Source organism: Triticum aestivum, chromosome 5B, assembly GCF_018294505.1.
Source record: "Triticum aestivum cultivar Chinese Spring chromosome 5B, IWGSC CS RefSeq v2.1, whole genome shotgun sequence".
NCBI classification, from domain to species: domain Eukaryota; kingdom Viridiplantae; phylum Streptophyta; class Magnoliopsida; order Poales; family Poaceae; genus Triticum; species Triticum aestivum.
The window spans coordinates 348,631,600-348,645,386 of record NC_057807.1 but is presented as its reverse complement, the minus strand read 5'-3'; the positions used below and the strand labels follow the sequence as shown (position 1 = coordinate 348,645,386).

General features: G+C 50.9%; 1 protein-coding gene and 1 non-coding gene across 2 annotated transcripts; one reads left to right on the top strand and one right to left on the bottom strand.

Annotated features, from left to right (window-relative positions):
• Nucleotides 1–6,809: 6,809 nt before the first annotated feature.
• On the top strand, nucleotides 6,810–12,376 carry LOC123111803 (L-ascorbate oxidase). The gene is made up of 2 exons (XM_044532686.1): nucleotides 6,810–7,682; nucleotides 11,170–12,376. Exons 1-2 carry the CDS (start codon nucleotides 6,909–6,911, stop codon nucleotides 12,127–12,129), a joined length of 1,734 nt encoding a protein of 577 aa, XP_044388621.1. The 5' UTR covers nucleotides 6,810–6,908; the 3' UTR covers nucleotides 12,130–12,376.
• Nucleotides 12,377–13,458: 1,082 nt separating this feature from the next.
• On the bottom strand, nucleotides 13,459–13,530 carry TRNAH-GUG (transfer RNA histidin (anticodon GUG)). Its single transcript has one exon. It is a non-coding gene; the product is annotated as a tRNA-His (tRNA).
• Nucleotides 13,531–13,787: the final 257 nt, after the last annotated feature.

Genomic DNA, 13,787 nt, shown 5'->3' with positions numbered 1-13,787 from the left:
TCACTCATCTCACTCAAGTAGTGGGGGTTGTGGCTCTCCTCACATGGGAATTGTGGCAACTCATCATATATGGGGCTAGTGGTGTAGTCACTCTCATTCTCCATATGGTGGCAAAAGTCACTCAAGTCATCATACATCGCCATGGTTGAAGGGAAAATCTCATGCTCAACCATCTCGTCGTCGTTGCCATGGATGAAGGCCGAAGATGGCACAACATCCAAAGGCGAAGATGCCTTGAGAACACTTGGCGAAGATGCCAAAGTGGTGGTAGTAATCGTAGCTCCGTCTTGGTGGTGCTTGTCTCGCGGTCTTCTCTTGTGCTCATGAAGTTTGGCCGTAGCTTGATGTAGAGCTTTTTGGGACTTGTAGGTGTACGCATCGCGAGCATCTTCATCTTGATGGTGTTGTAGTGCTTGAGCTCGATGACGTTCCGAGGATTGGCCACTTGAGCATCGCCGCCTTGAAGATGACGAAGGGGAAGAAGACTTGTAGTTGGCCATCATGTCTCGTACTTGATCCCTTTGTTCGGCCAACTTGGTGTCGAGGTAGTCCCTTATCCTTGCTTCATTTTGGCGAATGTCGATGGCGAGTCGCTCAATGCCTTGCATTGCTCGTTGTAGTCCGAAGATGGACGTTTTGGTGATGTAGGTGTTCGTGTTGTCGTTGTCGTGGAAGACCGGAGATGAAATGCCTTGCCTATCCATCACAGACTCGAGTAGAGGTGAGTAGGAAATGAGATAAACAATACCAAGTTACCTTTTCCCAAAGTTGAGGATGTATCCCGTTTCACTCAATGTCAGGTGAAAGAATAGTGGAATTGGTACCGGACTTGTTCACTCACACCTATCAAGTAAAGCTTATGGTGGAGCTCGGTGAGGATAGTGGCACAAAAATTTGATGCAAAATGTTAGCAAGATTCAATAATGTTGGAAAAGATTCACAAATTCGCAAGTGAAACAAGTAGACCAATAGCAATATGTGGCACACGAAAACACACACACACGAATAGATAAATGGGGTCGTGCAACCAAGGAATGAGCAAAAAATGTGGAATCCACAGAAAACGCTCGTGTTGCACAACTCAAGAGAGACGCTAGCATGATTGCTCAATAGGCGGATACAACACTTGTGCACAACCTATAAGATGCAAAATGTATGAGCCTTCGATCCCAAGTATGTTATGTGTATGATGTTCCCGAAGTTCTTCTCAAGATGATCCAAGATGATAGGATATGACAATCTTATGTGCAATGGTATGATGCTATGGCTCTTGCTTACAAGCTCTTTGCTCTCTTTTTGCTTAAAAGCTTTTTTTTTGATATGGCCACTTATGCGAAATGCACAAACCAAGATAGCAATTGTGTATATGCGGGAACGATCTTGTGACACAAGGGATGATATGATGATACCAAGATGATACCAATATGATATGGTATGTATGCAATGGAAGGTATGGATCCCTAATGTGCATAAGTAACATTGCCGGCAATACTCAAATGGCTAGTCTCGATAGGCAAGTGACGCAAAATGGGCTAAGGGGTTAACAATGTAATGGCAAGAATGTACAATGATAGTATACCACAATACCAAGATGATATAGAGGGTACCGTTCTTGCTTACGGTTAGGGTGTCAAATTGGTGAAGTGGTCGATGTCGATGAAGACCTCACGGCGATGATGAGTGGTGGTGTTCTTGATGTAGATACCAAGATGATGTAGACCCGTTCCTAAGTAGACGAAACACCTTAGGAAACGGTAAAAAAGCCGCAAACTCAAAATCTCCAAAGGCAAATGTCAAATGGTGGTAGCGGAATGTGTTGGTGGTTCCGACGTTAGCAATGCGGAAGTGGTGGTGGTGGTTGATGACGAAGCAACCGTCCCTAAGTAGTTGAAACACCTTAGGAGACTCAAGTCACCACTCAAGCAACCACAAATGCTATATGGATCGAAAATGGGTTAAGTTGCGGAAAGCGAAGGTGGTTTTGCGGATGATATGGTGGATGGCCTATGCAAAAATGCCAAAATGCCAATTTTTTGATGGAGTCAAATGATGTTGGAACCTATCTAGATGGACGGGGGATGTCAATAGCTACTCAACGAGCTAAAGAACGTCAAAATCGGACTCCGGAGGTGAAAGTTATGGACGAAACGGTGAGTGGAAGTGGGCTGATTCGGGGGGTGCGTGTGCCCGGGGTTTGGGGGTGCAGGCACCCGGGGTGGTCAGGGGCAAACAGCCCGGGGGTGCGGGTGCCCGGGGCTTGGGGTGCGGGCACCCGGGGGGGTCAGCGGGGATGCGCGGGAGGGGGGGGGGTCCGGGTGCCCGGGGGTGACGAATTTGGGCAGAAATTCGTGGGAAGATGCAAGAAATTGGTGGATTTCGTGGAGGGAAAGGTGGAGATGGATGGGGGGAAGGCTAGATCCGCTTGAAAGCAAGCAAATCCATGGATCAAATCCAACAAAATCTCATCAAACCAACAAATCACAAAAAAAATTGGGGCTATTTTTGGTGGGGAATTTTCGAAATTGGGGAAGAACATACAAAATTAGGCTAGAAAACAAAGAGGGGGCTTCAATTTCGTGAGAAACCATGGCTCATGATACCATGATGTTGTAGGGTGGAACCCTAAGTGAAGATTTTTCACGAATTGGAGGGGGAATCCCAAGAACAAGATGAACACAAGAGAGAAAACAAGAGGAACACTCAAGAACAAGTCCAACCACACATCCACTAGACCAACAATCACACAAGATCCACAAGGTACATGAACAATCAAAGGGAAGCAAGATACATGGTAGAGTTCATCCCAAATCCTATGAAGGAGATGAGGGCTTGATGATCTAGGTAGATCCTTCCCTCAAGGGGGGCTTGAATCCCTAGGAATCTTCTCCAATGGAGGTCTTGTAATCCAATGGAGTCTTCTCTCTCAAGAGGAATCCCACAAGGGGAGGTACATGAGCTAAGCTCTATGATTTGTGTCTATTCTTAGCTATCCTCTAAATGAGCTAGGTGGGGGTACTTATAGTCTATGGACGGAATAAGAGGGGGAGATACAAGGGCAAAAGCCCAAAAAGGCAAACAGGCCCTCGGAGTGGTCCGGGCACCCGGGGTGGACAGGGACGCGTCGGGCTGCGCCTGTAGGAGGGCCAGACACCCAGGGGTCCAAGGCCCGGGCACCGGGGGCGGGAGATGGTGGCTGGGCGTGGCAGGCCGGGCACCCGAGGGTTGAGGGCCCGGGCACCCGGGGCGAGCAGGGCGTGGCCCAGGGAGGGGCCGGGCACCCGGGGCCATTTGGCCGAGCACCCGGGCTGCCACAACCAGCGCCAGGCAAAGGGGGCCGGGCACCCGGGGCCTCCAGGCCGGGCACCTGGGGTGGCCAGGGGCGTTCCCCAGCCGGCGGCCGGGCACCCGGGGCCATGATGGTCGGGCACCCAGAGTGTCCAGGGCCTCCCCGTCCTCCTTCTTCCTTCTTCTCCTTCCCGAGAGACTTCGTGCGTTCCGAGTCCTTCTTCCTCCTCTCTCTCCGTAGATGTCCGGGTCTCCCTCCTAGCATCTTCATGGTCGTGTCCTTGGTACCTAAGAAGGCACAATGAATCCATTTGAGGTAGAACCCGACACTCATGTGAAACCGAATGAAGTTTGAACAGGAAAGAATTAACCTCGGTTTCGACAATGCGTGCATGTGCTCTTGTCATTGGTCCTCGAGGTGGATGAAGTACGGATGCTCCGCATCACATCTCCACACGCCCTCTACGGGCGAAAAACACACCAGCAGAACAGGGATAAGGCGAGTAGAACATTATTTCTACCCTGGATTAGGAACACCGCCACAAACCAAACATGAAGACTCCCTAAAGAAAACTGGAAAAAAAATCACACATACTCTACGACATGTTCGGGTTTTATATTGAGGTCGCCGCCATCCAGAACCGTGCATCGATGCCCTCTTCATCCGATGATCCACCCGAGCTGGACCATAGATGAAGATTTGCGTTGGACTTGGATCCCAGCCACTGTCGACTTCGCCAACACCGCCGTGGCACATAATGGACCTCCCCGCCACAGTAGGCGTTGTGCAGCCTTTGCCTGACGACGTGCCCTGACGGCGGTGAGAGGGGTAGATGGCGGGTGACGACTAGGGTTTGATGGTCGAACGGCTCTCCGCCTTGAGCTTATTATGCAATTTCCTAGACTATGTCTTGTTGGCGGCTTTCTTTTTGCAAAAGCCTTGCGTATCATTCATAGGAGGGGTGAAGCTACAGGGTTAAGCTGTTACAAAGTTGGCGGCTTTTCGGTGGTGTATTTTGGTTTGTTTGTACTTGGTTTCTATCACTTTGTGTTCCGGTGGCTGGGTTTTAGAGCATCTATAGCCGGACTTGATAAATCCGACCCTTCAAACGCCCGCGGACACACCTGGACGCGTCCGCGGACAGTGACCGGTCACCCCTTTAAAAACGCATTCCACATCCGGATACCTCAAATTAGAAATCTCAAATCCATATTATTACATGCAATGTGAAACCTAATCTACGCGGAGCTCGTCCGGTTCCGCTCCCCGCTTGCCTGGCTCCGCCCTGGCCATGTCCGGCGGCCGGCTGCGCTCCTCAGAGTATTGGGCCGGTCGCCGGCAAGTTAGGATAGGGCGTGGGACACGAGCTGGCTCACGGGACTCAGGGGCCCGCCGTCTCCCATGCCCTACTCTTCCTCGTCGGAGACCGAAAACTGAACGTTGCCGGTGGACGTCAGATCGATGATGGATCCGTCCGGGGACGAGCTGCCAGCGTCCACCATGATGGGGTTGCGGCGCCCGGACTGATGCGCCATACGGGATGCCGGAGAATGCGACTCCGCCTCGCTGTTGTCCGCCGCCACCAGGGCTGCCGCCGCCTCCCACGCCCGTTGCCTTGCACGGCGGGCACGCCGTGCCATGGCCTCGTCGGACGAGGCCCATGGTGTGTCCCAATGCTCGGCGTGCCACCGGAGAGGTTGCGCGAGCGTGTTCGGACGCTAGATGGACCGCACGGCCTCCGGCGAGGCAGCTATGGCCGGCCTAGCGCCGGATCCATGCCCCATTTGGGCGGACACAATGGATTCCCAACGGATGGAGTCCGAGCGCAGCCGTCCACGGGCCTCCTCCCGGGTGTGGCGGAGCGCAAACGGGACGGCCATCTCCTCCTCGAAGCCGCGCGGGATGAGCTCGGGGTCGACGGATCTGGAGGTGAAGGATTCGGATCCGCTTCCCGCCATGGAGAAGGACGGAAGGAGTCAGAAACGAGTTTGGGTGTCGGAGGGGGAGTGGAAGGGAGGGGAGTGAAGTGGCTAGGGTTTGGTTCGGCGAGCGGATGGAGAGGAATTTATGTGGGGTTAGGTGGGCCAGCGTGGGCCGGGTCCGACGTCGCGGACGTGCCCGGACGCCCCTATATCCGTCCCATATTTGGGCTGGATATGGGGGTGCCGGTCAGCCCCGACGTTTGAGGGTCGTTTGGGTCAAAAAATCGTGACCGGATAGTGACCGGACGGTCCGACCGAACGTATGAGGCGGGTTTGAGGGATCCGATTGTAGATGCTCTTATGCCCTCGTATCTGGTTTTTAATTTTTCTAAAACTATAAAATAGGCCACGATGAAGGTGCGGAGCATCCGTGAGTTGCTCGCGAAAAGAAGACAGTCAACAGTCAAAGCTACAGAGCAAAATCAGCAGAGAATCAGCGAAGCGCGTCCGAGAAAATCAAGCTAAGATCACCAACTCGCAATTAATCAAGTATAGCCATGCATGCATGCTTGTCGTGCTCGCACCTTCTTAGTTGGTGCGCTCCCTGTTAAAAATGATAGTGCCACTGTTCGTTCGCGCAGACCAAATGTAGTATCTTTTAGCGGGGGACACATGACGAAATTTCGTATTGGACATTTCGTGGTTCATGTTCATTTTATGTAGAAAGAGAAATGTGAGAAACCGCTCTTGTCCGGGGTGCAAGCATTGTTGAGAAAATAACCGTTGACGTTCAGCAGTAAAAATTTAAATTAACAACACGCAGACGTTGACACGTAAGTAGGAGGAAGATGCGCTGACACTGACAGAAAGACACGGTGAGAATCGCGGCGGAGTACTTTGATAACCTCAGCTAACCATGTGGTTAGGGTGCTGCAACGGTAACATGCACCCGTTGGAGGCAATCTCAAGAGAGCCGAGCTTAACCAATGGCAGATCGAGCATGGAATGCTCCGATAGAGCTCTTCGGATATATGTAATGTGAAAACACGATGGAGCCTGCAGTTGCCCGGCCTACTCAAGATCGGAGTACGTAGAGCTGTAAGGTGAATGTTCCAAACGCGGAAGGACAATATGCATGCCTGTAAAGTGTAATAAAGACTAAAGAGAGCAAAGGGAACACCCAGCTGCCTCAAAGGAACTTGTCTAACTAACGTATGAACGCGAGCTGGGCGACCGTTGAAAACCTGATCTGATCAGATTAGATTCAGGTGACCAACTGACCATTTGCATGCAGTCTACAGCATCTCGAAGAATGTACATGTAGTACGGCTGTGAACATTATACATGGACTAGCCGACGGTGCGACGCTCGCTCATTTACAGTGACGCGGTATGTACTTTTCACCTACCCGTTCTATTTTATTTGAGAGTTATTTCCACCTCGTTTCGGTTTTGAAGAAGACAGGAATGAGTTAGTGCCAACTTGCTACCGATGATGGATTAGTAGCACCAAACGTATTGTTAGTCGCCCGTTGGAACAGAGAGACCGGCATGCCAATGGCATGGATGGTTTCAGTGCCCCCGATCCCTATAAATACACCGGACAACAGAGCAAACCATAGCGGGCCCATTCCAACACATAGCAACTTACATTACCTAGCCAAAGCCACACCATCCTCTCTTCAGCTAGGTGGCAGCGCAATGGAGTCGTCGTTGCTAGGCGCGAAACAGCTTCTCCTCTGCTGCCTCTTCCTCCTGTGGGTGCTGGCCGCCGTCGCCGAGGCCAAGACGGTGCACGAACAATGGGAGATCAGCTACCAGTTCACGCACTCGGACTGCGTGCGCAAGCTGGCCGTCACCATCAACGGCGGCACCCCTGGCCCCACCATCCGCGCCGTCCAGGGCGACACCGTGGTGGTCACCGTCAAGAACCTTCTGATGACGGAGAATGTCGCCATACACTGGCACGGGATCCGGCAGCTGGGCACGCCGTGGGCGGACGGCACGGAGGGCGTCACGCAGTGCCCCATCCTCCCGGGCGACACCTTCGAGTACAGGTTCGTGGTGGACCGGCCGGGCACCTACATGTACCACGCGCACTACGGCATGCAGCGCTCCGCCGGGCTCAACGGCATGATCGTCGTCGCGGCCGCGCCGGGCGGCGCCGACGCCGAGCCGTTCGCGTACGACGGCGGCGAGCACGACGTGTTGCTCAACGACTGGTGGCACAAGAGCACCTACGAGCAGGCCGCGGGGCTCGCCGCCGTCCCCATCGTGTGGGTCGGCGAGCCCCAGTCGCTGCTCATCAACGGCCGCGGCAGGTACAACTGCTCGGCCATGGCGCCGGATGCCGCCGCCTGCAACGCGACGCACCCGGAGTGCGCGGCGCAGGTGTTCGCCGTGGTGCCCGGCAGGACGTACCGCTTCCGGATCGCCAGCGTCACCTCACTCTCCGCCCTCAACTTCGAGATCGAGGTAATTGTTATTCAACGGTGTTAAAAGTTTCTTTCCTCAGCACCTACTGTAGCTGTATGTACGTAAGTTGGTCTTGAGTCTGACTGCTTCGACATGGAGACGGAGTACGTGCGAGTGAAAATAACAATGCGAACATACTAGCCGGCAAAAGGGACTAGCGACATGTGGGTGCATGTGCACGCATGCAGGCGGCCGGCATCGATCTCGACAAGAGAGATCGCGCCAGACCACGGTCAGATATTCACATTGCACCGAGGAGGATCTGATTTTGATGCCCTCCGCCACGTTCTTGTCACCGCCAGCCTGCCACTGCTACCATTACTAGTAATAGTATACTCCGGGTAGTATATTTGCTTAGCCGGCAATCAAGGCCGGCTGGCCGGCTGCAACATGAAGCCGTGTTTCGGCCGAGCCTCCCTCCAAGCAAGTTATCGCCGGCCGGCCGTTGCTCTGGATTGTAGTAGCAACAAATATAAAATCTTCAAGAGATCATCATGGGAGCATGCATCTCTGTGTACTTATCTGCCTGCACTTGGACCTCCATTTAGGACGCATAAGCCTCTCCATGGATGGATTAATTTAGTACTCCCTCCGTCCCAAAATTCTTGTCTTAGATTTGGCTAAATACAGATGTATCAAGTCATATTTTAATATTAGATACATCCATACGTAGACATATTTAAGACAAGAATTTTGGGACGGAGAGAGTACTAATTCCAAAATGCAGGTGGAAACCCGAAGATCCGGAAACTAGCTAGCAAGCATATGCTTTAGCTGATCCACCTTTCTCTGCCTGGCTCTACTGTCTGCCAGAGATCAAATGGGCAGGTAGAAGCTGAGTCATTTCGCAGAAACCACCTGAATAGCCAGCCAGTAGCATTTGTAAGCATCCCAAGTGCGCAACCACGTCGAAATCCAGGATTTGGGACACGTACGTACGTCGTCGCTCAAAACAAAACAACAACCAAGACATTGCACCTAATGGTCCAAGGATCCTTGTCAGATATTGACTTGTATCCACTTCGAGGCTAGACGTTTCAGACGTTCTCATCTACTACCTACATAGAGCTAACTATCGGCCAACGTGAACACTGCACATGTGGTACCCAATACCCATCAACATGCAACATAATGAGTGCGCGCATGTCTGGATATATATATGAACTTGGACTAGACGTAACCGCGTAGTACTGTGTCTATCTACCGCTAACCTCCAAGTAGGATGAACTGGATCCACTGGTCACCAACATGCATGTAACGTCTAGTTGTAGTTGGCCACTACTCCCTCCGTTTCATAATATATACAAGAATGTTTTTGACACTCTTATATTATGGGACAGAGGAAGTATTCTCTCCGTTTCTTTTTAATTCGCATGTAAGGTTTGGTCAAAGTCAAGCATTATAGAGTTTGACTAACTTTATATTAAAAAATATAAACATTCACAATATGAAATCAATATATTCAGATGCACCATGAAACATATTTTCATACTATATAGTTTTAGTACTGTAGATGTTCATAATTTTTTATGTAAATTTGGTCAAACTTTGTGTAGTTTGACTTTGACCAAATCTTATATGCGGAGTAAAAAGAAAAGGAGGGAGTATATATACAATTTGAGTAGTATAGCTAGCATGCAACTTGTATGGTACTCCCTCCGTCCAAAAATACTTGTCGGAGGAATGGATGTATCTAGACGCAATTTAGTTGTAGATACATCCATTTGCACCCATTTCTCCGACAAATGAGTACTCCCTTCGTTTGAAAATACTTGTCATTGAAATGGATGTATCTAGATGTATTTTAGTTTATACATCCATTTTCATCCATTTTGATGATGACAAGTAATTCCGGACGGAGGGAGTACGTGTGATGAGTCTTGCTGTACGTGTTACACGTAGCAGTACGCTATGTGCCCGCACCAAGCAACACATGCAGACTCCTGGCTAGTCAATGACCTACCTTGTTACGCATATCACGCAGGATCAGTTTAACAACATAATCCACTCGTTAGCGTAAGGAAGATGCAGATAGGATTAAGATGATTTCCCTGTAACGTACACATGCCTACGCACGCTTCTTAGCCCATGTGGTGTTTATTTATTCTAATTACACATACACGTCAGAGCTGGGGTTCAAATGATCGATCGATTGATCCCGATCACTTATAAATTGTTGATTGGAGGGGTTGGTTGGAGTATACATATCATTCAAGTTTTTAATTATATATGGTAGGTTTCACAGATAATTATACTAGTATAATGTTAGCTGGTTGATTTGGATGAAAGCTACCTAGCGGCCGCGTACGTCTATATCGCACAGCACAATGTTCCAGTCTAGCGTTGGAACAGTGCTCAACAAACCAACATTTATCTTCTGCCCTGCCATGCCGCTCTCCAATCTTTGAAATGGAAATAACAAGTTGATGACGATGTGAAAGCGCAAGGGCGAAGGCAACATGTATACTTAACCTAATAGAGGTAACTCACCGTCATGACATTTCGAGGACTTTATCCAAGAAAAAATGACATTTCGAGGAACAAGGTGACAGGGACATCATGAACAGGCACCTAGCAACCATAGGAAACGCCAAGGAAAGATCCAAAACTGACCCCATATGCGATTGCACTGGAGAATGGAGATTCGCTAATCCTTTTTTGTCACACGTTACCCGTTGCCTAAACAACATTTTTCGCCTATTTGTGCGCTTATATTTTTTATTTTTATTTTTTTGAAACTAGGCAAAAGATTTGCCACTTTCATTGTTGCAACATCTTTTATTTTTTATTTTTCGTTCTGCAAGGCACCAACACTTTGAAACATCTTTGATTCTTGCAACAAGAACCCCAACCGGCACCGCGGTGTTACGGAAGACGCGTGCATTCCTCTCGTTTCAAATTTTCCACGAGATCAACATAATAAGAGACATCATCGCCCGTCGAGATTGCGACACGTTGGAGTCAATGAGGTTCCACCAGGCTTTCACCGAATGGACCGTCACCCAAGCTGTAGGGTTCACATGAACCAAGCCAAGCCAAGATTTGATCATTTCCCAAACTCAAACCATGTAGCGGCATTGGAAAAGGAGGTGAGCCGCGGTTTCCTGAACTTGCTTGCAGAGGGGGCAGTGATCACAGTTAGGCCATCCACAGCGTTGGAGCCCGTCGGCCGTCCATATCCTATTATTGATCACAAGTCAGGCAGAGAATTTGCATTTGGGGGGAGCCCAGATCTTCCGCACCAACTGTTGCATGTTGGAGTCAACTAAGCCTAGGAACTGGACCTTATAGGCCGAGGACGCGGAGTAAGAGCCATCATTAGAAAGCTTCCAAGAGATAGAATCAACCACGTTGGGGTTGAGGTGCACCACAGATAATTTCTCCCAAAGGCTCCATGTAAATTAAGGCTCTCATAGTTCTCAAAAATAAATTAAGGCTGTCAAATAGGAGAAATGGATATGGGTTAAACGTAAGCGCATGCATGCAGGGGCACGAGATGACGGTGGTGGAGACGGACGGGCACTACGTGAAGCCGTTCGTGGTGAAGAACCTCAACATCTACTCGGGCGAGACCTACTCCGTGCTCATCAAGGCCGACCAGGACCCCAACCGCAACTACTGGCTCGCCTCCAACGTGGTGAGCCGCAAGCCCGGCACGCCCACCGGCACCGCCGTGCTCAGCTACTACGGCGGCCGCAGCAGCCCGCGCGCGCCGCCGCCCACGGCGCCCCCCGCCGGCCCTGCCTGGAACGACAGCGCATACCGCATCGGCCAGAGCCTGGCCACGGTGGCGCACCCGGAGCACGCGCACCCGCCGCCGCCGCGCGCCGACCGGACCATCCTCCTCCTCAACTCGCAGAACAAGATCGACGGCCGGATCAAGTGGGCCATCAACAACGTCTCCTTCACGCTGCCGCACACGCCTTACCTGGTGGCCCTGAAGCACGGCCTGCTGGGCGACTTCGACCAGCGCCCGCCGCCGGAGACGTACAACCACACCGGGTACGACGTGTACGGCGTGCAGGCCAACCCCAACGCCACCACCAGCGACGGGCTGTACCGGCTGGCGTTCGGGTCCGTGGTGGACGTGGTGCTGCAGAACGCCAACATGCTGGCGCCCAACAACAGCGAGACCCACCCGTGGCACCTCCACGGCCACGACTTCTGGACGCTCGGGTACGGCGTGGGGCGGTTCGACCCGGCGGTGCACCCGGCCACCTACAACCTCAGGGACCCCGTGATGAAGAACACGGTGGCGGTGCACCCCTTCGGCTGGACGGCGCTGCGGTTCCGGGCCGACAACCCCGGCGTGTGGGCCTTCCACTGCCACATCGAGGCGCACTTCTTCATGGGCATGGGCGTCGCCTTCGAGGAGGGCATCGAGCGCGTCGGCGACCTCCCGGAGGAGATCAGGCGCTGCGTCAGCACCAAGGGCGGCGGCCACTAATTAACTGACCACGATCAAACGTGTGTGATAATAATCGTGTGCAAGTTCAGTAACATTAGTCCCCTGCATTCATTCATTTGTTCCATCATATTAGTACCACTAAATTCCTATTTGCAATGCATTCTTTTCTTCTTCTTCTTCCTTTTGTGTGTGTGGGTGTGATGACTAGTATTGAACGCCCATGCTGCACCAAAGCACTCATGTATAGATTTTACGGTGAGCAAAAAGCTAAGAGTTGGTCTCTCCAGTCGGATTCCTCGAAACGTTGATATTTTAGTGCGTTGCATATTTTGAGACGAGCAGGTTGATTAGATTGCTGGAAGAAATGGCAGCAACATTACTCTGTTTTTGGAACAGATTCATGTCCTGCGTTATCGTTGCTCGACAGGCTTAGCATCGAGCGAGCAGGTTTGAAGCTGGGTGCACAGCGGCTTCCATCTCGATCTAATTACTACTCAGCTGTTTTTAGTTGTAAAAACCGCGTCAGTCAGCCGGCCGGCCGCGCCGGCCTTGTGTTCTTACAACTAAAAATCATGCTCGCTGTCAGACAGCGTACTACAGTTTGGAATCACAATGGCATGTGAGCAACACGGCATCAGGCTCTGACAGATTGAGATCATCTATGGATCGATCGGGGCGCAGAACCGCAGACCAAGGAAAATATAAGTGAAATGTGAGGTGCTTGATCGTACGACAGAGACACGTAACCCAAGATGTACTACAGTTTGGAATCACAATGGCATGTGAGCAACACGGCATCAGGCTCTGACAGATTGAGATCATCTATGGATCGATCGGGGCGCAGAACCGCAGACCAAGGAAAATATAAGTGAAATGTGAGGTGCTTGATCGTACGACAGAGACACGTAACCCAAGATGGAGTTATTTTCAGTTAAAACCATGAGCGTCCTTTTGCTCGACCGACAAGGTTGATCATCAGAAAGATCTGAAGCTGGAAGCAGATGTGGGAGGGAGGGCGCACACGGTTTGGACCCCTTTCGTTTTGCAGCTAACCATCCTGTCAGACTGACGTGCTTGGAATTATTTGCATGTGAGCAACACGAGCTGGGGCGAGGCGACAGATTTGTCCTCTGGAGATCGGGTTGCAGATCAAGGGAAACACGAGTTGATTGTGTGCTGCCACGAAGTCAGAGTGAGGTGGTGCAAGTAGTAGTACGATAGACATCGGGTGAAGATACTCACAACTCAGTTTTCAGTTGTTCGAAATGAAACCATGCGCATCGTCGCGCTTGCAGATGCTGCTTGGGCACGGACATATTTCTTGAAGAACGTTGTTTGAACGTTGTATGATTCGCGCAAAAAATAAAGTGTGGCTGCTGGGATTCGAGCCCAGGTCTCCACGGCCACAACGTGGAATTCTCACCACTAAACTACAGCCACTTTGACAATGGTTTCTCCGCCGTACTTTATTAGGACGTTCTTTCTCAAACGTGACCAGTAGGTGCTCCTCACATCACATCTTAATCTACTCCTATTTCCCAGTCAATACTCGGTGTCCGATGTGTTCGCCGAGGTGATTGTGGCGTGGAATTATACAAAGTCGGACATGGAAGAACGCATGGTATTTGAAACTTGAAAGTATCAAATTCACCGAGGATGTTAAAAATATGTTGTTTATGTTTTGTACAAGAGCAAAA

Excerpts from the sequence above, each read along its gene's own strand:
- LOC123111803 (XM_044532686.1), top strand. The coding sequence starts at position 6,909 with ATGGAGTCGTCGTTGCTAGGCGCGAAACAGCTTCTCCTCTGCTGCCTC. Across the intron at positions 7,683-11,169 it reads CCCTCAACTTCGAGATCGAG|GGGCACGAGATGACGGTGGT; the intron begins GTAATTGTTATT and ends GCATGCATGCAG.